Source organism: Elephantulus edwardii, unplaced genomic scaffold (assembly GCF_000299155.1).
Source record: "Elephantulus edwardii isolate Elephantulus edwardi_28Jun2011 unplaced genomic scaffold, EleEdw1.0 scaffold00189, whole genome shotgun sequence".
In the NCBI taxonomy this organism is placed as follows: Eukaryota; Metazoa; Chordata; class Mammalia; order Macroscelidea; family Macroscelididae; genus Elephantulus; species Elephantulus edwardii.
The window spans coordinates 706223-730034 of NW_006399939.1; the positions used below are offsets into that span (position 1 = coordinate 706223).

The following is a 23812-nucleotide window of genomic DNA, read 5'->3' on the forward strand; positions in this document are numbered from 1 at the left end:
CATTTGTCAGAGACTGAACTAGATTTTGGCCGTTTGGCTCTTATGTCGAGTTTGTTAAAAGCACAAGAACAAAAAACCAACCCAGTTCACTGAAGTTGAGTGGATTCCGACTCAGAGTGGCTGTGGACAAGAGTTTTGTTAGATGCCATAGAGTCCCGCTCATAGATCTGAACCCTGAACCCTGTGCTATCCTGCGCCATCCTCACAATCGCTGACACACTTGAGCCCATTGCTGCAATCACTTTGTCAATCCACCTGGTTCAGGGTCTTCCTTTCCTTCGCCGTCCCTTCCCCTTTCCAAGCATGATGTCTCTCTCCAAGGAATAGCCTCTCCCAGCAACATGGCCAAAGGATGACAAGAGTTGAGCTCCCAAAAGGTTTCCTAGTCACTCTTTCCAGGGAGAAAATTGTTTTATCTTTCACCCAAGAAAGGGGATAATGAGTTCGACTCTCGAACTTTTAATTAGCAGGTCATTTCTTAACCCAATACACTACCAGGATTGTTTAGAATAAAGTGCCGATCAAAAACACTGGTTTTTGGGGAGCTCTGGTGGCCTAGTGGTAAGGAGCTGCAACTACAATCCCAGAGGTGCACGGTTCGAATCCAACAGATTCTCTGCCGGGGAAGGAGGGACAATCTCCTCCTGTACCAGTCAGATCTGATTTGACGGTACACTCACACAAAAAGAATAAAATAAAATTTAAAAAAAATTATTAAAAAAAAAAACCAAAAAAAAAAACCACTGGTTTTTCTCTCTGACCTTGCCTTCCCAGTCAGGGTCATAACCCCCCATTGCCACGCCCTCCGTGAAGCTTTCAGTCTGCGCATGCTCAGGAGAAGTTGCCTTTCCTAGTGGAGGGCGCGGAGCCTACACCATGACGCATGCGCCGCTCGCCCGCCTCCCGCGCCCGGTCGCGAGCGCCTGCCGTTTCTCTGGGTGGGATGGTGGGCGGGGTCTGGGGCGGGGGGAACAGGCGCGCGCCAGAGCATGCGTGCGCGCGCCCGCGGCGGGCGGGCCAGTGAAGCCGGCGGCCCTGGCACGTGACCCTGGGCCGGCTCGTTCGCTTGGTGGCTCCGTCAGTCTGTCCGTCCGTCCGCAGGTGCCATCATGGCGGACGCGGCCAGTCAGGTGCTCCTGGGCTCCGGTCTCACCATCCTGTCCCAGCCGCTCATGTACGTGAAGGTGCTCATCCAGGTAGGAGCTGTCGCCATTGCCCTCCCCGGCCCGCGCCCTGTTGGATCGCCGCTCCCCGAGGCGCCTGGAGATCCGGCTGCAGCCTTCCCGGGCCTTCATGCCGCCGAGATGCCGCTCCTTCACCTGCTGCCCCGACCTCCAGCTTCCTCCGCCCCGCGAACCCTCCTGGCGGGTCCTCGCGGGCCCTCCTCGCCGTGAGGCCCGCTCCCTCTTCCCTTGCCAACTGCCACCCTGCCCTGCGCGGCGGCTTCCCTGAACTTTGTTTTTTCTTCCCTGATGTTGATCCTGGCCAGTCGCCACTAAAGGCTTTCCAGGGTGGGGACGCCCTCTCCTCTCGCCCCTTCTCTGAAATGAGCATTCACCTCCCGCCTCCTTCGCAAGCCCCCTAAAAAAAAAATCCCAAACTCAAAACATGGAATATACTGTAAAGTCATTTTAAATTCGAACCCATAGAGCCAACATTTTATTACCACTGCTTTTCTGCTTTACCTTCTACTGTTGCTATTCGGTACCGAGATTTTAGCACTAACTAGATCAACACAAGGAGCTCATTCAGAAGTGACAAATGAAGTGGGTGCCGAATCAAATTTCGGAAGGATCCGTGGAGGGTTTTCTTTGCAGCCACCCATGTGGTGCATGACAGTGAAGTGTGGCTAGTTGAGAGTCTTGGGGAGTTGAAACATAGGAGTTAGTTTTTTAATATATTGTAAAAGAATTTCTTGGTAAGTGGTTTGTATTCACAGGCAAGTCCATTTTCACTGATAGGACTGTCAGTGTTTTCAGCTGCTTTTCGACAGTTTTCTCATGATGTGAAGGTCATTCATCTTTTCAACCTTAATTGACAGTTAGCGTAATTATGTGCCAGGGAAGGGGCCAGTTTTCTTGGAAGCCTTGTCCGGAAGGGCCTCACAGTCTGCCTTTCAAATATCAGAAGATCCTAAGGAGAGTCACACTTCTGTTCTTGACTTGACATTAATCTAGTTTATCTGCTACTGAGTTGACCAGTGTGCATTTAGATTTTTCTATCTCTTGTAAAAAAATCATTTGACCCCAAAACTAAGACCGTGATTGGCATGTAATAAGACGTCGGAAGGCGAGAACTGGCACCTTTGAGGGCAAAGCAGCATTTTGTACAACTGGTATGATACCACTACTTCTGAAGACAGGTTTTATAAGGGACAGTGTTCTTGTCTGAAAACGTAAATATCCCTAATCCTGATTTCACCACATCTGTGTGTTGCCAAGTATCTCAGAGGTTTTGGTGAAATTCTGAAGTTTTAAAAATAGTTGTCTTGGACTTTCAGTCACCTTAGCCAAGTGATTGTCTTCCGGTTAAGAGTGAGAGCAATAAGCAAAACTATTCTTTCAAGCAACTTTTGGCACTGAAAACCCCAAATATACTGTGGGGGGGGTGAGATAACCATTATTTATTTACTTCTTTTAGAGTTAAAGGCCATTCATTAATTGAAATGTCATTCATTAATTGCTAATGACATTCTATCCATAGAACATGAAATTAACCTTGTAATTACTTCACGAGTGAATTATCCAGCTGTATTTGCATTTGCCTCTGTGCTTTGTTTTACTCGCCAAATAATGCAGTTGATACTAGGCTAGAGAATGTCTTCTCATTTTGTCCAAAAGTTAAGAATCCTCTCGGTTTTCTTTAAAAATTCTTTTTGGACTTCCGCATAAGCTGCAGTTTTCCTAACAGAAAAGTTTCTTTATTCTATTAAAAAGTTTGTTAGTCTATCTCAATTATATGATTCATTTCATAGAATTTGAACTAAAAAAAAAGACTAGACCCAGGTTCCCTGAGTCCAAAGGATGCACTCCACAGTGGTTGGAAATTGTTGAAATCTGTCCTATCATTTGATAAAATTAAGAGAGGAAATTAAAAAAAAAAAAAAAGAGAGGAAATTAAATCTGACAAGGATAATACTTCATTGTTGCCTTGGTAAATTACATTTTCTTTTGTGTTAAAGATTATAAACCTTGTGCATTGCAAAGTGGACTGGGAAAGGGGGGAGGAAGGGAAATATGGAACAATGAGTGACTAAAAAAGAAAATCTGCTGGAAGGGCAACAGTTAAAAAAATATATATATGTATATATATATGTGTGTGTGTGTGTGTGTGTGTGTGTGTGTGTGTGTGTATGAACAAACCTTGATTTTGTTCTTTATCCAAGATCTTGCAAACAGGGACTTCTTGAGAGTATTGCTTGGTATTGATATAGGCCCTTGTTTTGAAAGGTGGGATATGAGCCTCTTCCTCCAACAATAGGACGAAATATTTTTGGACGGCAAGTATGTCAGCTTCCTGGTCTCTTTTGTTATGGTAAGTATCTTAGTTATCAGATTTATTCTCTCAACAGTATAAGAGGCTAGAAGTTGGAATTGAGTATGTCAGTGCTAGGGGAAAAATTTCTCTGTTGGTTTACAGTTTAGAAAGAGGGACCTTCACGTCCATTCAGCATTTGTGGGCCTAGCTTTCTGTAGGTATCTCCCTGGGCATCTGGCTTTCCCTAGGCCTGTGAGGTTCCCAAGTCTGAGTTCATAGAATGTACCCTACTCCTGGCTTTTCGTTCTTGGTGGTAAATAAGTTTGCATCTGCTTGTTTCTCCCTTTTTATCTCTTGTGAGGCCACACTTCAGGGAAGCTCCCCTTTGGATCAAGGATGTGACCTGATGAAGGGTGTAGGATCTCACTCTAATCCGTAAATAGTTGGTTGGCTCTTCAGTCAGATCATATTATGGGGAGTGACATTATTCTGTAACTGCCAAATCTTTATGAACTATGGCCCAGCCAAGATAGCACATATTTGTGGGGACACAATTTGACCCATGACAGTGACTGTCTTTGATATACTTGTAATTTAACAACATTGAGGTCTGAGATAGAAAAACCCCTTTCAAAAAAGATAGAATTCTTAAGATGGCAAAGAAGGCATATTTCTTTGAAATTTCTATGAATTCACTTTTTCCAACTGGAATTTAAGTTTCTGGCTTATGTTCTTAGCGCAGCACATTGCAAGGATTGATGGGAAGCGGGGCTTGTTCACTGGTCTAACCCCTCGGCTGTGTTCAGGAGTCCTTGGAACAGTGGTCCACGGTAAAGTTTTACAGGTGAGTGGAAAGTCAAGTCTTCCTATAGATTGAGGTGACCATTTATATATACAGTGGGTTCTTCTAATCAGGAGCAATTCAAAGATATAGCTATAATCTTGGCCATTCTTCCTCTTGAAAAACATTTTCTTGAAATAACCATTCTTAGTTTTTTCCTGAATATGAGGAGTGTGCTTGCAGAATGAAGTAGTTATTTTAGAATGATGTTACCTTCCTTTGAACTAGTCTTTCTGAGCACAGATTTAATTCATTCTCTTATATGGTCTTACAGGGCGGTCAAATCTGACTTCTACCTGCTTCATATTAAGGAGAACTAACACCATCAGTAATAGCCTAGCAGCAAATAGATAGGTCCTTGGTCAGACACGCCACTCCCAATGCTCCTACATCAATTTTCACCAATTGCTGGGTTCAATATTCATTGTTGACTCACAGACTTTACTCACAGTTGTTATATCAAGATTGGAATTGATTGGGGAAATAAGTTGGAGAGTAGGGGAAGGCAAGGAATCTCACACATGAAAGACTAGGTTTAGTCCAGGAGTCGCAAGCCAGATTAACAGCAAAACACAATTCCTTAATTAGTAAAAAGTCCTGATTTCAGTTCGGCAACACAAATTCAAGAACAATCATCTAGCAAGGTATGCCTCAGAGTGGTTATAAGTCAGCTTCTCCTTCAGTCATCCAGCAAGAACAGGAAAGCCTTTAACTGTGACATTATCTCAGGATTCCTCTGGTTACACCTTGCCAGTTTCTCCATAACAATACCAGAGTCTGTCCACAACCATCATCAGGATCTCACCACCAGAGTCTCACTCTTACTAGGGTCTTGTTTTCATTCTGGTCTCACGCTCACCGGGGTCTTCCTCAAGTCTTGCTGCTTATTGTGGTAAGCACACACACACACTCTCTCTCTCTCTGTCTGTCTCTTGCTCTCACTCTCTCATCCTAGTCCCACAGCTGTTGATGATTTGCAAGACTTACGTCTGCACTTAAGGTAGCTGCAGTCTCCTGTATGCTTGGTTTATTTTTTTGAAGGAGGAAGGAAGCTTACTAAAACATGCAGTTTCTCCCCCTACCTCCCACCATTATTTTCTTGTTTTTAGTATTACCATAGTAAAAAAACCTCTTTGCCATCAGGTTGATTTTAACTCATGGCAGCCCTACAAGGAACTGCCTCACAGGGCTGAAACTGTAAATCCTCATAGTTTGTGTAAATCCTTTTGGAAAGAGGATGCCGCATCTGCCTCCCACAGAGCCATGTGAATTTATACTGTAGTCAGATGCTTTAATCACCACACCACCAGGACTTCTTAAAAAAAGTGACAAAGTAAAAATGAAAGTCAAGATCAGTTCAACTCACTGTTGTCAAAATTACAGCTACCTCACTACTGACTCTCTATTGGGGTTTTAGATATAGGCTGTAAACCACACGGGAAGAGATTGCCCGTCTTTCTCCTTCAGAGCCATTGATGGATTCAAATAGCCAGAGAGTTACTGCCTTTGAGTTAGCAGCTCATCTCCCTAAGGACGGTGCTACCAGAGCTCCCTGAAAGTTAGGATAGTAAATATCTGTAGAGGAAAGAGAGCATGGGTAAAAAGGCCTGGGATAATGGCAATGATTTTTCCTCAACCTGGGTCAGAGCTACTAAGAGTATTTGACTTTAATTTTATCTATTATTCTGTACATTAGCGTTTTGTACATTCTTCAGTATGTGCGGTACATTTCATCACTTTAAACTTTGGAGGAAGAAAAATAAACCACACAACCCTTGAAGTAGCAACTATGGGGCACTGTTGATTTTAGGGGAGGTGGGAGGCTTAAGAGTTAGGATTTCAGCTATATCTGTGTTGTATTATTTTAAAGGCAAGAGATTTGAAAACAAAGGGCAAGATGTTAGCATCTGTTTATAGTTAGTGGGTGGATACAAAGGTAAATTATTTTTCTGTATATTTCAGATCTTCATTAATGTTTTAGTTATATTTGTTTCTTTCCTCTTAAGCCCTTTGTTTCTCTGGCTTCTTTTTTACTTAAGATGCTAAAGCTTAACAATTCTATTTTGATTGCACTGGTTTCTCAGTTGCACCTGTTAACAATATAGGTCTACTTTTGGGAAGGAGGATGGCACTGGGTAGGGTCAGGGTCATGTTTAGAGTTCAGGTCCATCGTTCACAACGTCACCGTGAGTCATAGTCCACTTGAAAGCACCTAACAACAACAAGTTTATTCTTAACCGCAGTGTTTAGGAAGTATTACTATAGACAAACTTACCCTTTGCCATCTTGTAACTGTGTTAGAGATAAGAATTCTGAACCATTTACACAAGAACAGGTTGTTGAGCATGAATGTGTTTAAGAATATCAGGGTCTAATGATTTTCATTGGGAAAATCTGCTGTCGAGGATCTCCAGAGTGCTCAAGAGCAATGGTGTCAGCTTAAAGATTAAGGTACCCTGACCCAAGCCATGGTATTTTCAGTTGTTCCTATGCATCTGAAGTTTGGACAGTGAATAAGAATGACAGAAGAAGAATTGATTTTGAAGAATACACTGTGAATTGTATTGTTGGAGAAGAGTACTGACTGTCCCATGCATGGCAAAAAGAACAAACATATCTGTCTTGGAAGAAGTGCAACCAGGGTGCTCCTCAGAGGCCAGGGTGATAAAATTTTCTCTCACATGTTTTGGACTTGAGAAGAGAGGCCAAGTTCTTGGATGATGACATCATGTGGAGGTTTCAGAGAAAGAGGATAACACAGTGACAATAACAATGGGCCTAAGTGTGTCAGAAATCATGAGGATGGTGGAGAACAGGGCAAGGTTCATATCTGTTGTTTATCTGGTTGCTAAGATCAAGGACTATGGCCTTCAATATGGATTATATCTCAGCATCAAGAAAACGAAAATCCTCACCACTGGTCCAGTAGACAACATTGTGATGGATGGAGAAAAGATTGAAATTGTCAACAGTTTCATTTTAAATCCACAGTCAGCACCCTTGATATCAGCAGTCAAGAAATCTAAAGATGAGTTGCATTGGGAATATCTGCTGTCAGAGACCTCTCCAGAGTACTAAAGAACAGCGATGCCAATTTAAAGACCAAGGTGCACCAGATCCGAGGCATGATCATCTCAGTTGCTTGCTGTGCATCTGAAATTTGGACAGTGAGTAAGGATGAGTTGTGATGTTGGAGAAGAGCAGAGTATCCCATGGACTGCCAAGAGAACAAACAAGTCTGTCCTGGAGAAAGTGAAACCAGGGTGTTCTTCAGAGCGCCATGGTGAAACTCAGCCTCAGATAACTTTGGGTATGTGTTAGGAGGGGCCAGTCATAGTAGAAGGACATCATGCTTGGAAAAGCAGAGGGTCGATGTAAGAGAGGAAGATCTTCAGCAATGTGTATTAACACAGGAGCTGTAAAAATGGACTCGAATGTGTCAGAGATGGTGAGGATGGCACAGGATATGACAGGGTTCAGATCCATTGTTCTAGGGTAACTAACTGTAAGTCAAAGTTGGCATGACATCACCTAACAACAACATGAGTCATAGTCAACACTTGATGGGACTTAACAACAACAGCAGTTTTTCTGGTTCATTAAGTCAGTCTGTTGAGTTGGAACAAACTCATAGCTGACCCTCCAGTGGGTTTTCAGGGACTATAAAATGCATGAGAGGAGATTGCCAATCTTTTCTTCCACAAAGCAGCTTGTAGATTTGAACTGGCTGCCTTTCGGTTGGCAGTGTAACTCCCCACTAGGCCACCAGAGCTCCCTCATGGCAGTAAAGGCTGTATGTTATCCTCTCTGCTGCACCTCAGTGAAGCAGTGCATGCTAATAATTTACATGTTCAACCTGTTAATATGTCAGAAAGAAGCCTCAGTGGTGTAGAATGTAACTTGTCAGGCAGCTAACCATAGTGGTTGGTGGTTCTGACCTAGGGGGCACCCTGTAGGAGGTCTTTAAAGATTTACTGCTCGGAAATCTGATGGGTCATTGAGTTGGAATGCGCTCGCGCTCAGTGACATTGGGTTTGGGTTTATCACATGTCAGATGTGAAAAATTCCAACTACTCCTTTAAATAATATATGCTGTACAACCTTCATAGTCCTTGTTTTAGAATTCATTGTTTTCCTCAATATTGTTTTAGCATCTGATAAGGAAAGGATTTTGTTAAACAATTTCATCATCTAATTTGCTTAAGCTTTATGTTCTTTTCGGTTTTCATTGATTTGAGATAGGTCGATCTTAGTCATTTCCTGACATGTAGACTGTTTCCTCCTTTAATCATTGTGTTACTCTTTCTTCCTCCAGGCTGTTCCCAGGTTAGGGCACTTCAGTATCTGCTGGTAGTGGTAATTAGGAATCCCAAGTAAAGTCTATTATAGTAAACATTTGTGGTACATACAGTGATTCCTATGAGGAAATCATGAGCTACTTAGCCCTCATATCAAAACATTATCATCACACTATTATTATGTTCAGGATGTTTAGTTTATCTGGAGATATTTAAAGCTTTTTATCCAGAGAAATGCATGTTGCACACTATATACTTAGATAAATATTTGACTGACTGATGTCAGGTACCTAACTATTCTGCTTTTAAAGACAGATTTGTAATAAAGAGGGACTGTCTCTATTACTGTGCTGCCTGTGGACCCAAGCCCATGCGCCCTTTCAAGTTGATGGTAGTTAATGGACCATCGTATTTGGTGGATTGACACTTTTTCTTTTTTCAGCCACACCCTTCTCTGGACTCAGAGGAAAGTGCATTATCATTACCTCAGTGAGATTTATAAGTGGAAAGGCAGTCGTCATCCTCTGCTGAAAGAGCTTTGTGTATAGATGTAGAGCACAAGTGAGACCAAGTTCCTTCATGGAAAGGAAAAGGCAAATTTGAATATGTGTTTCAAATATAGCCAAATGACAGAGACATAATAGACAAGGAACTCGTCCCTAAAACTTACAGAAAACCCCTAACACTTCAACAAGATATAGACAGCCTAATTATAAATGGGCAAAGGACATGAATGGATAGACACTTCACTACAGAAGACATTTAGATGACTTCAACAAACACACAAAGAAATGCTCAAGATCGTTAGCTATTAGAAAGATGCGTATCAAAACAACAAAGAAAGGGGGTGGGACACCGGCAACAGTGAGATACCTCACCCCAGCAAGAATGGCAGAGTTGAAGACAGCAAACAACAAATGCTGACAAAAGTGTGAAGAGATTGAAACTCTTAGACACTGTTGTCATCTTTGTGTACTGCTGAGTCAAAACCAACCCACAGCTAACCTGCTAGCGGGTTTTCAAAGGCATCTAATCACACAGGAAGAGATTATCCATCTTTTTCCCATGGAGCAGCTGGTGAGTTCGAACCACGAGCCTTTGCATTGGCAGCACAATTTCTTACCACTAAGCCACCAGAGCTCCCTCATACATTATAGGGAATGTAAAATGGTGCAACCGCTAAGGAAAGCAGTTTGACACTTACTTAGTAGGAAAATAGAAATACTGTTTGACCAACAATTCCACTGCTAGGTATATATCCCAGTGAAATAAGAGCTGAGGTGCAAACATATGAACATTGATGTTTATTGCAGCATTATTTGCAATAGAGAGAGAAACAACCCAAGGACCAATCAATGGACAAATGGATAAAGACACTATAGTATACATTAGGATACATAAATCTTATACCTTAATAAAAAACAATGAAGAATCTGAAACACTGTACTACGTGGATAAGTCCAGAGGAAATTATTAAAAATCTAAGGATAGATTTACAGACAGAATCATTCTTGAATGGTTATAAGAGTTGGGATGGGGAGAGAGGATATTAAAAATAGTTAAGTTGCATAAAGGTATACAACAAGGGATTTATCAGATATTATAATTGCATAATCAATGATAATGTGAAAAATGTGTATGAGTAAAAAAACTTCCACTTAAAAACAAAAATATGTAAACAAATGAAATCTAAATGAGGGTTGAAGAAAGACATACTCAGATTTGAGGAAACTCGGACCTTTACATATAAAAAAAAAAGCAATGCTCAAATCTATTCAGAAACCATTTTGTTGATAGAGTAAAAGCAAAGATTGAAAATGAGTGAGAATTTTTTTTTTGGGAAAAAAAGAGTGAGAATTTTTTAAAGAGGTCTGAAACTATTAAAGTTAGTGCTAACAAAGGTCCTGGAATTTGTCCAGAGACATAATTTTGCTTGATCTTTGTTCTCTTGGGTTTTTTATTTACTATTTTGAGAAAGTAGTAAAACTTTCTTAATTTTATAGTAAGATTATAGTAAAGCATGTTAAATCCGTTGTCTGATTTGTTTTTCATCTAGTCTACCTTTTATTTCTAAAACAGCCCACAAATATATTTCACTTTCACTATGATCTGACTGTGTCCATGTTCTCTAAAAGGGTCTTGGGGTTTTGCTGTTGTTGGTTTTCTAATTTTATTTGGTATTTGGGGATTGATTTGGTTTTTTTCCTTTGCTTGTTTAGAAACAGTCCGATGATACTAAAAGAAAAGGGAGACAATTTCAGCTATTCAGACTTAGCACCACTTCTCTGTTCTCTGTACAATGAAGACAACAATCTTGCCCTAATTTGGTATTGGTCTGGCATATTCAGTCAGAAGACTAGGAGCCCTGCACCATGCCTTAGCCAGCTTATTTTTTTGTTGAGTGTGTATATTTAGTAAAGGAATCTGTGATTTTCCTTTTTCTGTTTTTGAGTAAGAATGTCCTCTAGCTAACTAATTGGTTATCTTGTCAACAAGACCACCGTTAGAAACAGTTATTTCAAATTGATAAGAAGGCGAAGTTAATGAGAGACTGGGGATGGGGGAATGTAGCCGGTTTACTTTCTGTCCTCTCTAACATGGCCTTGTAACAGCCCTAATTGTCTTCTGTTTGTTTCTTTGCAGCACTACCAGGACTGTGGGAAGACAGAGGTGCGTTGTTGCTGATTCTGTGTGTGGGCCCTGTCTCTTATGTGTTCTTGCTATTTAATTCTCCTTAGAAGGGGGCCATGTGGTCATTTTCTCTCTCATGCCAGGTGGGGCACTCACCAATGTAATAGTTTGTATGGAAACCATCAGGATCTCTTTTCTTTGATTTTTATTTTCAGGAGTTAGGACCTGGAAGTATTCAGAAAGACAGCCCATGTTCCTTTGACCGAGTTATCAAGGAGGTAAGAGGTGAATTACATCTGACACCATTTCCCTAAATCAGGTTGGGAGCGGTGGGGTATTGTGGACTCAGGGTCATCACACCTGTGTACTGGGTGTCAGTTCCCAAAGAAACGTGAAAATACAAGAGAGGAATGGAAAATAGCATGATCTGTAAATTTGCACTGAAATAACAATTTATTTTTTTTTTGTTTGTTAAAAAAATTCTGTAAAAAGCCCACGGGCAAAATGTGGACAACTATTACTGGATCTTTCGAATAGATTCTTTTCAGCAAGAGTAACTAACTGAAGAGGAAACTCATTTATCCACTCATTTCTTCTACAAAATGAAAAGAAAAATGTTTCTACTGAAGACTTATAATGGACTTGAAAGCCCCTGGCACAAGAGTGTTAAGTTACTTTTGTCCATTGGATTTTAGATTTGTGTCCAGAAAAGCTTTTATGGCATGAATCTAACTTTGGGGTGTTTCTCATTGCTCATTTCCCACTTTCATCTCCTGCCGTTAGAGTTTTTTCTTGCCTGACTTCTCGTGTGTGAAATCTAGAACAATTCTATTGCTTTTCAGTCTTTGCATTGTCTCATTGTTTCAAATAAAGTTACAGTTGCTATCTTTATATACATATATAAAATGAAAATATTATATATATTATGAACATATATATTATGAAAATAGATATTATCTTTTATATATATAAAATACATATGAAAATATGGAAAGTCTAAGACAAAATGAAATGGCTTTGTTTTCTGACATTTTCATGAAGTGAATTTGTATAAATTTATATTTTCTTTAGTTCACTGCACTGGAACATGCCGTCTTCTCATAACTTCTATGAATGGTAGGGGGTAGGGAGGACCTCTTATTGACAACAGATAATGTTTAAGGGCAGAAATGAATGGCAAATCTACTACATTTACAAGCGATAACATGTAACTTTCTCACCTAGTTACTGAGTGATGAATAGATAAAAGAAGACAATAAATGCAGCAGCTTGAAGGATGGTGTGCACTGTAGCATTGTGGTCACAGACAGATCAAATTTGCTCGCTCTCTGCCCTACGATGTCTGTGCAGGGTAAAGGGAATGACACTTAGCTAATGACTTAATACTGTAAAAGCAGACTTCATCGTGTGTTTCTGGTTCTCTGATGATTTCCTGGTGACCACTCCTTATGCTTTTGTTTTTATCTGCCAGCGTGCAACAGTAACAGTACCTACTTTGCAGAGATCTTTTCTGTGAAGTAACTATAACAGAAGAATGAAATCCATAAGTGAAAAATCTGATAGAACAACTATTATGTTGTGGCCCCTTGGAGCTGCTCTTCCTACTCCAGGGCGGGAGTGCTGTGTAGTTCTCATTCTTCTTACAGCACCCGCTCCTCTCTTATCAATCGTCTCATTAGACATTTCCGTTTTGAATGAAATCAAAGATTAGACTATTTTGCACATTAATGATGGTCCACTGTTTGCACATTAACGATGGTGCAAGGTGAGAGGGACACTGGCTGCGGTGTATGTCAGCTTGGCTGGGCCATGATGCTCAGTGGTTTGACAGTGATGTCAAGATGTCGTCAGTATCTGTTTTGTGATCTCACGTGATCATCATCCATTTTCCATCATGCCTGTTTTCCCATAACGACCTCATCTGCCATGATGTTAAGGGAGGAATGAGTGTACAAACTACAATACCAACCCACATGCCTTCTCACAAGGATGTCAGTGTCGTTTATGTAGATTTCAGAAGTGTGTGTTGATTGTTTCTAGACAACACGAGAGATGATGGCCCGTTCTGCTGCTACCCTCATCACACACCCCTTCCACGGTATGTTTGCAGTGGGTAACTGCAGTCTTGATTCCCACCTCCCTTTTGTAACTTCCTCTCCTGACTTCTTAGTGAGGTTCACATGGCAGTTGACTAAAGTGCCTTTCTTGCATGTTTTCTGTTTGCCTGCTTGCCTTTGCTTTTTATCCAATATATCCAGATAACAAAAGTATCTTTAAGTACAGAGAAACCTTTCCCCCCCCAGGGCTATCAAAACATTTTTCAGTGTAGCTTTTAAAAAAATATTTCTCTCTGTTCTGTAGTGATCACTCTGAGATCAATGGTACAGTTCATTGGCAGAGAATCCAAATATTGGTAAGTGTTTTTGGTTTTAACCATTTAAGATCTATTGAAGCCAAACAGATAGGATACTACTTTGCATTTTTATGATACCTCGCAGTTTATAGAACAGATTCCTATATCTTAAGTCCTCTTGCGCCTCACAAAAAAAAAATTACCCTACAGCAAAAGAGAAAAGGGATTTGGGGGTCTCAGAGTAGGCTGCAGAGCTGCTGAAGCTGAGATGCGCCCTGGCTCCGGTCACTGCACTCTTAACACTGTTACTATCTTATTTCTGTCTCCAAATTCAGCTCTCTCCGTAGAGCCAGGGTATACTAGAAAAGAGAGGGGGGGATAGAAATTTGACTTTGTATAAAGTTACCATTTTTGTGTTTTTAACTTTCCTTCTTCTTGTGTGCTTAGTGGACTTTATGACTCCATAGTAACCATCTACCGTGAAGAGGGCATCCTAGGATTCTTTGCGTGAGTAGATACTGAGATCCCTCTTTCTCTCTCTTATTGTGTGTGTGTGTGTGTGTGTGTGTGTGTGTGTGTGTGTGTGTGTTAGAGACACCGAGAGAGAGAGATTGATATGTGAGTAGAAGAAAGCTTTCATTAAAATACAGGCAGTAAATAAATCTCTGTTCAATTCTTAGAGGAATTGTGCGGTTCTCTTTATATTGCTTCTGGCTTTAATTCTCTTCTAAAGATCCAAACCTTTGTTTCTGGGTATTTAAAACATTGGAAATGAAGAGTTTTTGTGTTTTGTTTTTTTTTTTCTATATCAGATTCACCACCTTCCTAGCTAGATACAGTTAATAAAATTAGGAAAATTGATTTTTCAAAACTGGAGAAAGGATTTAACATTTATTGTCCTTCTCTTGAAAGAACCATTTTTTGTATACTTGTATTACATTCCCTTGAATTTATTTTGGAGAACTTGGGCTAAACCTCATTTTTCTGTTAACAATAAAAACTTTGTATTATTAGCTAAAGGGGAATTTGTAATTTTCAGTGTTTCTTCATGATTTTCTTGATCATAATAGCAGGAAAGCTTTTGTTATTTGATAGATTAGAAAGTACTCAGGAAGCTGATCTGCAGCGAGTCGCCTAGCTGATCACTGACAGCACTTGCCTGGCACAGGGGCCCTAGATTTCAGTCTGTGCGATACTATTCTTCCCATGCTGCCTCACTTTGGTCACCCAGGTCTTGAAGACATGTCTTTTGATGTGTCTAAGCTATTTTTGTGTTTGACCTATTCTCGCGTTGTCAGTTTTTTCAATCTTTTGACCTACTAAATTTGCATATAAACTATTGTAACAAAAGCTGTTTTTCAGTATCTGCTCCAAAGTACTTGCCCTTCTTATTTAGAGTTGTTAATAGTAAGTTGAGTCCTTGGCCATAGTTCAAAAGGAAAGAGCTGACCTGCATTTTTAAAATGGGAACAGAGGTCATTAGAGATGAGGTCCAGATTGTGAATCTAGAAAAAACTCGGTAAGAGAGCCCGATTTCTGTGTGTAGTATCTTTTCAGTTCGCAGCAACATTTTTAATTGAATTCTTTGAGAAGTATTTATATTGGCTGAATTATCTTTTGACTGATGACATTTCTTGGTTCTTCCTGTTTTTATTGTTTCTTCATATAGGGGTCTTATTCCTCGCCTCCTAGGTGACATCATTTCTTTGTGGCTCTGTAACTCACTGGCCTACCTCGTCAATACCTATGCACTGGACAGTGGGGTAGGTGTGTGACCTTGACGAGATGTACTGGTGCTGACTTACTGTACTCAGACAACAGCTAGGTTGGTTTCAAAGCAAGATGACAATTTCCTTTGTTCTAGACTCACCATTATGTGGGTAAAAGTGATCAGTCCTCAGTTGAGGCTGATGGAAGAGTCCCTGTTGTTTCTCAAAGAGCCCAGCACCTAAGAAGCTTCCCCGGGCTTGTACAGAGCGTGCCCAGGGCTGCCAGGGTGTCGCTGCTTCATTGTTCCTCATTTGGGAGGACACCATGAAGCAAGGAACAGTTTTATGGTATTCCTAGGGGTTTTCATCCAATCTGGAAGGCAGAGGGGCTTTTTATATTGGGCTTACTAGAAACCTCAGACTGGGAGGTTTGAAAACCAGCCTCTCCTGGAAGCAAGTTTCCTGCCTCTGTAGTGGAGGGTTTCTTTGTACACAGGCAGCCCTGATATATGTAAATAAATAACAGAGCCTCTGCCATCAAGTCAGTTCTTACTTATGAGACCCTACAGCACAGAGAAAAACAGTTCCTGCAAGTGTGCAAGGGTGTAAATCTTAAAGTGGACTGTCTCATCCTTTTCCATTGGAGAAGCAGGTGGGTTCAAACTTCCAGCCTTTCACTTGGTGACCCAACACTTAACCCACTGTGTCACTAGGGCTCCTTAGCATTTCCATAGTGTAGTGTGGTGGAAAAGGGAACACCCCAAGCAGTGTGTCCATGTTTTACACGCCTTGGGTATAGAGATTGACCTTTTCCACAATATCTGCGGTCTAAGGTATATACGTAATAGAGCATCCTGTATCCTATAAATGTACTGTAAATACAGTTTTCTGGGGACTATATTTCCAAAACATGGATAAAAGGTTACAAATCTTGACTTAACTTTCTGAGTTCTGAGATTACTACTTTTAGTTCAGAACCATCTTCAGAATTTGTTAGTGTTTAATTAAGGAGTTGGTTCTGATAACTATCTTTTTCTGCTAATAATTAATATTTTATGTTAAAGGCATCTTAACCCTAACAGAAACTGATGCTAACAGAAAGTATATAATACAGTGATACAGTTAGGGACAGCTAACTCAATTATCTGCTTCATTTACTTAGTTTCATAAAGACTTTGTACCTATTTTAGGTTTCTACCATGAGTGAAATGAAGAGTTATTCTCAAGCTGTCACAGGAGTAAGTTTTCTTAATCCTCTTTTTAGGAATAATTGTGGGCGATTTTGGTCTTTGTTAATTACTGTTTATTTGATCTCTGTTATAACTGCTTAAAAGCAACTGAATGATTGTATGTAACACAATGTATACACATTTTGTATGTAAACCAGTACAAAATAGAATTTTTTTTTTTTGTAAAAATAAAAAAGCAACTCATTGTCTTCTTGGAAAATAAATATTTGTGTCCAAATAGAGAATGACAATCTTAACAACTCACAAAGCTCACAGATTCTCAGGCCATATTTACATATTTCTGTGTGCATATACACAAGAAAACTTCATCCTATTTAAACTTCATGGAGTCTTCAAAAAGTTGACTTTAAAAGTAGTTTTCATTGTCCTTCAAAGGAGGCTTGGCTTGCTTTGTTTTATACTGTTTACTTGTTCTCCTAAATAATATAGTTCAGTTTCATTTGAATGATAATTTGGAGGATAAGAGAAGTCTCCTGGCCTTTTGCTAGAATGTTGACTATACTGATATGTTAAGAGAATGAGCATCGGGGGAGCTCTGGTGGCCTAGTGGCAAGAAGTTGCAGTACAATCCCAGAGGTGCATGGTTCGAATCCACCAGATGCTCTGCCAGGGAAGGAGGGATAGTCTCCTCCTATACCAGTCAGATCTGATTTGATGGTACACACAAATAAAATTAAAAAAAAAGGAGAATGAGCATCATCAAGTTAAAAAAATATGTTAACCAGCCTGTCCTACGATACTAAGAAAGCAAAACAGTGTTGGAGTATTTGGCACACAGTTCTGGGCTGTTGAGAGGGAAGGATAAGAACAGAATAAATAAAACTAGGAATGAAACAATAACTTAGCTGCCGTTTCTTTTTATTACTCGACAGTTTTTTGCCAGTATGCTGACCTACCCTTTCGTGCTTGTCTCTAATCTTATGGCTGTCAACAACTGTGGGTAAGCTCCTTGCACTTTTTATCCTAGGAGTTGACTGCTAGGTGCCTGACAGAGCAGCCCTGAAAGACGTTTGGGGAAGAAAAGATCTGCTATGAGGTTTTCTAGGAATTTTTCCTCTGCATGTTCCATACAGCACAATAGCAGTTTGTATCTAGAAATAGTCACCTCACATCTTTTTTTGGAATCAAGAAGGGCATAAATAAATAATGTTTCTCAAGTACTTATAAGTAGTAGGTGCTTGCCTTAATAGAACAGGCTCTATCCTAAAAAGAAAGGCAAAATAATTAGCAAATTCTATTTTCCCATCTTTTTTTAAGTCTTCTTTTTTTATGAGTAACAGTAGTCTAGACAGAAATTGAGCTGTTTTTCATGGAGGACTTCATGGAGAGAGTGAGTTTTAACGAATGAGAAGTAAAACATTTCCTAGTCTCCAGGAAGTTCTCAGGCTACTTTTCACTGTATTGACTGTAAAGAGTAGTTGGTGTTGGGCTTCACTGGTTTCCAGTGTATAGATACCAAGCAACCCTACCAGGTAGAGTAGAACATTTGACCCCTTGAGAGAATTGAAGACAATTTCCAATATAGTCCCTAACACAGTATCCATGAAACATATCATTGTTTTCAAAACAAGATGACAAATGGGTATCTGGGCAGAATTTGAAGCAAAGTTTGACCATCACATTATGTTCTGTTAGGGATATGAAAGCAGCTGCCCCATACTCACTCAGCCTAATTGAGGGACAAGTTGAATTTATTAGTCTTATGTTCACAATTTTTTAGAGAGAACATTATAGGGTTAGCACAGGAAAATCCCAGGACTTTTAATTATGTTCATATAAAAACAGATGTAAAAAAATCTATTGTCCAAAGAGAGTAAGGTTACACTGCATGTTTTAAAATCAAGAAAGGTGTGTGTCAGAGCTATGTCCTTTTTCCACACCTGTGCAATCTGTGTGCTGAGCAGATCCTTCTAGAAGCTAGACTCAATGAAGTAGAATGTGGCGGTGGGATTGGAGGAAGATGATAACAACCTACATTATGGAGATGATAGAACCTTGCTTGCTGAAAGTGAGAAGGATTTGAAATTCTTACCACTGGAGAAAAGATTGAAATTGTCAACAGTTTTATCTTACTTGGATCCACAATGAACCTGGCACTGGTAGTCAAGATATCAAAAGACATGATATACTGAGAAAGTCTATTGTGAGAGACCTCTCCAAACTACTGGAGCAGTGATGTCAATTTAAAGACTTAAGGTGCACCTGATTTGGACCATAGTCTTTTCAGTCACTTGCTTTACATCTGAGAGCTGGACAATGAGTGAATAAGAATGACAGAAGAATTGGTGCCTTTGAGTTGTCGTTTTGGAGAAGATACTGACTATCCTATGGGCTGCCAAATAAACATCCTTGTCCTGGGCAAAGTTCAGCCAGAGTGCTTCTTAGAAGCAGGGATGGTAAAGCTTCATCTCACTTACATTGGGCATGATGTTAGGAGGGACTGGTCCTTGAAAAAGGACATCATGCTTGGCAAGGTAGAGGGTTATTAAAAGAGAGCAGGACCCTCAATAAGATGAATTGACACAGTTCTCAAGTATGTCAGAAAATGAGGATAGGACAAAGTTCATAGGGTCACTGTGAATCGTGCTTGATGGACAGCACCCAGCAGCGGCAACAGCCTGCTGAAGAGTCACCACAGTTTAGATCTTTTGTCATCTTCAAGATTTCTGTGAACCCCAGTTAATATTTAAATCTCCTTTCTCTGTTATTTAATCCTGTAGTTACTTTGTTCTGGAGTTTGATTTGTCCAAATGTGAAATGCTCAGTCTTTTCCTGCTCTTCAATATAGTTAAGTTTCATCAGGACTAAAATTGCCCCTTGGGTGAGCTCAAATTAATAGATCCATTGGGTGAAGGGGAAGGCAGTATACAAGAAAGGTTTGACTGTTGTTGTTAGGTGCTGTTGAGTATGACTCAGAGCGACCCTGTGAACAACAAATCTGAAACCTGTCCTATCCTGTACCATCCTCACAAACTCTGACACGCTTGGGTTTGATTGTTGTTGTTGTTGTTGTTAGGTGCCGCTGAGTCAGGTACGACCAAGAGCAACTGTATAAAATACCACAGATCTGAACCCTGTCCTATCCTCTGCCATCCTCACACACCAGAGCCCATTGCAGCAATCATAACTGCTTTAAGTAGGATGCTCTAAGCCTCCAACTGACTGTTCATCAAAAAGGCCTGGGTTTGATTACATATTATAATAATCATTTGTAATTAAGTCTAAACCAAAATGTGAATGAATGAAAATGAATGATTTGTAACCCTTCACTAAAATTAGTACATAAATAAAGTGAAGGGAAAAAAACATTGCACCTTGCAGCACCTTCTAGGTGGTAGAGTATTTTGATAGTTGATCAAATTCTTGAGACTGTGATGTGTTTGGTTTTTTTTAATAGCCAAATTTAATGTCACTACAAAAGAAAGCAAATTGGACGATAACCATATGTATTAGCATCTATAAAGCTGTAATGGCATGAAGATATCTATATAAATCAGGGGTTTAAAATTTTTCCTTAACAGTCTCAAGTATCAGCCAGATGAGGTTGCTGAAGACCGATTTACAGATGATTTTCGAGGTCTATTTGCAAAAGAAGATTAGTAGTTACCACTGGGGTCGTTGCTGGTTCCATTCATGGTACAGGAAATTGAGGATGAGGAGACTGGACTGGAGTGCTGGGGCTAGGCAAACAAGAAGTGGACGGAATTCCTCCTGCTGGGCTGTTTGCCTTGTCACTCCCAGAGTCACTTTCCAGTTCTCCAGTACTGGTCAGGCCATCTCTCTGGTGACTGATCTTCATTCTTTTGCAAGTAGGTAGTGGTCCATTCCTTCTCCAGATAAAGATGTAGGCAATATCCATCAGTGTATAGTAATCCTTTAAAGGTTCCTCTTCATACATTACATCAATCTGCAAAGTATTAGGTATCTCCATTTTACTTCTGAGAAATTTTCTTAGGTGCATCACAGTCATTGCTGCTGGGCATGGTAAATATCTTTTATCATTTACTTCTTCCTAGATTTCTCTTTATCTTTATTTTCAGATCCAATCTGCTCTGGTCAAAGAATTCAATAGATAAGCTTATTATCTCATCATCAGTTATAATTATCTTCATCTGCAACTTCTCCTCTATCTTCATTAGACCCATTGGCAGCATCTGCGGTAGGATGAGCTGCATTAAAAAATCCCCCCCGCCTCTTCATTTCATATTTGAAGAGTCCTGGAACTAATTTGTATACAATGACTTGAAGAGTTTTACGTTCAGTAGTGGTCTGGTTTTGTGAACTTGGACATCACAGATAGGACAATACTTGCTGGTCTCCAGGTAATGGACAAATACATGTTTTCCAGAAGGAATGTAGACATTCTCTTATGGTGGTGGCATCAATGAAGTACCCTCCACAAAGCACACACATCAGGTGGGGATTTAGCTCAGTGATTTTGATTCTTGTTGTTCGATGCATTTTTGCTTGATAAACGATTCCAGAAAAAGCAGCCAGCGAGAGGCGATCGAGGCAGGCGGAAAAGACAATGAAAGTTAAAAATTGTTCAGCAGAAAATGAATGTAAGCCAGGTGGCCATCTTGAAGCGAGCTGCAGATGCCACTGTCAGGGGGCAACGAGTGCGGCCGAGACTGTTTTGAGTAACTAAGCATTTTTCCTCTTTCAGGCTTGCTGGCGGCTCCCCTCCTTATGCTCCAGTATATACTTCTTGGATAGATTGTTGGTCCATCCTACAGAAAGAGGTATTTCTCCTTTTCATTTTGTCTGGGTTTGTTCCCATTTAATTTCTTTTTTTTTTTTAATTTTATTTTATTATTTTGTATGTGTACTGTCAAATCAGATCTGACTGGTACAGGAGGAGATTGCCCCTCCTCCAGCAGAGCATTTGGTGGATTCAAACCACATACTTCTGGGATTGCAGTGCAGCTTCTTGCCAATAGGCCACCAGAGCTCCCTTCCATTTAATTTCTTAAATAATGTCACTAGAAACCCAGGTTTCAGTGGGATTCTTTGTGGGTCAGCCCTTAGCTGCCAGCTCCTGTCCCCTGTACGCTGCCTCAACTGAATTTTTCTGGCATAGTAATAAAATGTAGTGCTTAGGCAGCAACGGAAAAAATAATGTAAAGAGGCCAGATGTGACCTAGAAGTCCTTTGAGTCACCCCATTCAAATTGCAGTTAGGCTACAGTTACCTTGGTTGTTAAAATGATGATCTTCATTTCAGACTTTTTCACTGCTTCCACCCCCTAGCTTCCTTTTTTTTTCAATTGCTCAGAGTCTCCTGAGTATTTAAATATTTCCACACAGCTTAGATAAGGAAGCTGAGAAGTAAGGAATTGTTTATTTATGACTGTCACAGTGTTCTGAGGCTGTGAATGGCAGTGGGAGATTTCCCACCTTCTCCCTCAGAGTTGCTGGTGGATTAGAACCATCAGAGATCCTTCTAATACAAGGTAAAAGGAAGGTGATAAAGCTGCACTTAATCAATGGTGGGAAACCAGCAAAACAAAGCAGCCCCACCCGAGATGGGTTCTCACAGGTTTCCTTCTATTCCTTACTACAATGAGGTATATTGTTTGCAACCAGAAGGTTTAGATCAATCCAAGCAAAGTGTTAATAGACCTAAAATAATGGATGGCCTGTTTGCTAAATTTAGCACAGAATCATTTTAAGTGACCTACCATCAGTTTCAAGCTGTTTTTGAGTGGGAAGCACTTTTTAAAGTTATCCGGGGAAAAAAAGAATAAAAAAAGCCCTTTGTTGCATTCGTATAGCTCTGGTGTTGCAGATGAGAAAGGCTTTGTTCACAGAGCCCAGGCCTCCCCAGCTGGGCTCTGAGCGAAAAGGCACTGCCGCTGCGGCTGCATTTGTTCTGATGGTGTGTCTTGCGCTCCCCTCTGCGAGCCCGGCTAGAGCAGGGTTTCAGTGCTGTCCTGACACTGGCCTTCCGAGTGCCAGACTCTGTATTACACGATCTCTTGATGTGCTTCTCCCTTGAAAGGAAAAATGGCCTTTATTTCCCTGCTCCTCTTAGGGAATCAGTGCACCTTCCCCGGGGCACATTGGTCCTGCTAGTGCTTACCCACTGCCATCAAGTCCATCCCAACTCACAGTGGCCTTTAGGATGGAGTAGAACTGCCCTGTCAAGTTTCTAAGACTAGAAATCTTTCTGGAAGTAACGGCCTCATCTTTGTCCCATGAAGCAGCTGGTGGGCTCAAACCACCAACCTGTTTATTTTCAGCCCAGTGCTTAATCATCTACCTGCAGGGTTCCTCCTAAGTTCTTAAAAGAGTAGTAGATCTTGACTGAGCATTTATTATATGACGAGTGTTAGGCTAAGAGCTCATGTAATCCTCAGGCAAGCAACTTCCCATATAAGAAACCAGCTTAGAGCAGGCAAGGTAATTCCAAGTGTGTTACCCACACAGGCTGTATCCAGGTGAGCCAGAAAAGTACTCCTGCAACAAATGATCATTTCATTAAAAAATAAAAGCTAGCACGAACTGGATTTTACTTTAGGTTCCTGAGGTCTATTGATTGCCCCAGCTAGCAAGTGACAGAGCCATACTCCATGTCAAGCCTTCTTGCCTGAGCCAGGAGGCAAAATCACACTTTGTTAGTGCCGTGACAGCACAGAATCCTTGGATTCTGACATTTGAGTCAGAACACAAATCCCTGCTCTGTGGGGTTGGGCCCAGGCTTGTCCTGATCACTCTCCTCATGTCTCCTAAAAATGTGTCCAGTTGAATTTCACTCTGCTGGTTTGAACTGACTGATCTCTTCTTCATGCAGTATTTCATTTATTCATGTTCTTTTTTTTCCCCCCAGGGAAATATGAGCCGAGGAAATAGCTTGTTTTTCCGGAAGGTCCCCTTTGGGAAGACTTACTGTTGTGACCTGAGAATGTTAATTTGAAGATGTGGGGCAGGGACAGTGACATTTCTTTAGTCCCAGATGCACAGAATTATGGGAGAGAATGCTGATTTCTATACAGTGTGGCGCGCTTTTTTTAAATAATCATTTAATCTTGGGAAAATGGAGGTGTTTGATGTCTGCCTTTTTTCTTTTTTCCAACAAAACAGAATTTACCGCTGAGATTCCCCCCCCCTTTAGTTACTCTGAAATGGGACCTTTTTGCTTCAGACGTAACCTTTTTTTAGACAAAGTTTCATTTCCCTTCAGGTACCAACATGGTTGTCATGTGATTTGAGTCTCCACTAAGATTTTATAAAATGAAGAGTAGAATCCCAAGA

The 23812-nt window shown here is 40.6% G+C and overlaps 1 protein-coding gene and 1 pseudogene across 1 annotated transcript; one reads left to right on the forward strand and one right to left on the reverse strand.

The window, feature by feature from the left end:
• The first annotated feature begins 1109 nt into the window (after nt 1–1109).
• Nucleotides 1110–23474, forward strand: MTCH2 (mitochondrial carrier 2). The gene is made up of 13 exons (XM_006896674.1): nt 1110–1196; nt 3450–3534; nt 4215–4321; nt 11260–11286; nt 11463–11525; nt 13288–13345; nt 13609–13660; nt 14048–14107; nt 15270–15363; nt 16500–16547; nt 17432–17499; nt 21226–21301; nt 23388–23474. Exons 1-13 carry the CDS (start codon nt 1110–1112, stop codon nt 23472–23474), a joined length of 912 nt encoding a protein of 303 aa, XP_006896736.1.
• On the reverse strand, nt 20191–21020 carry LOC102860439 (annotated as a pseudogene).
• Nucleotides 23475–23812: the final 338 nt, after the last annotated feature.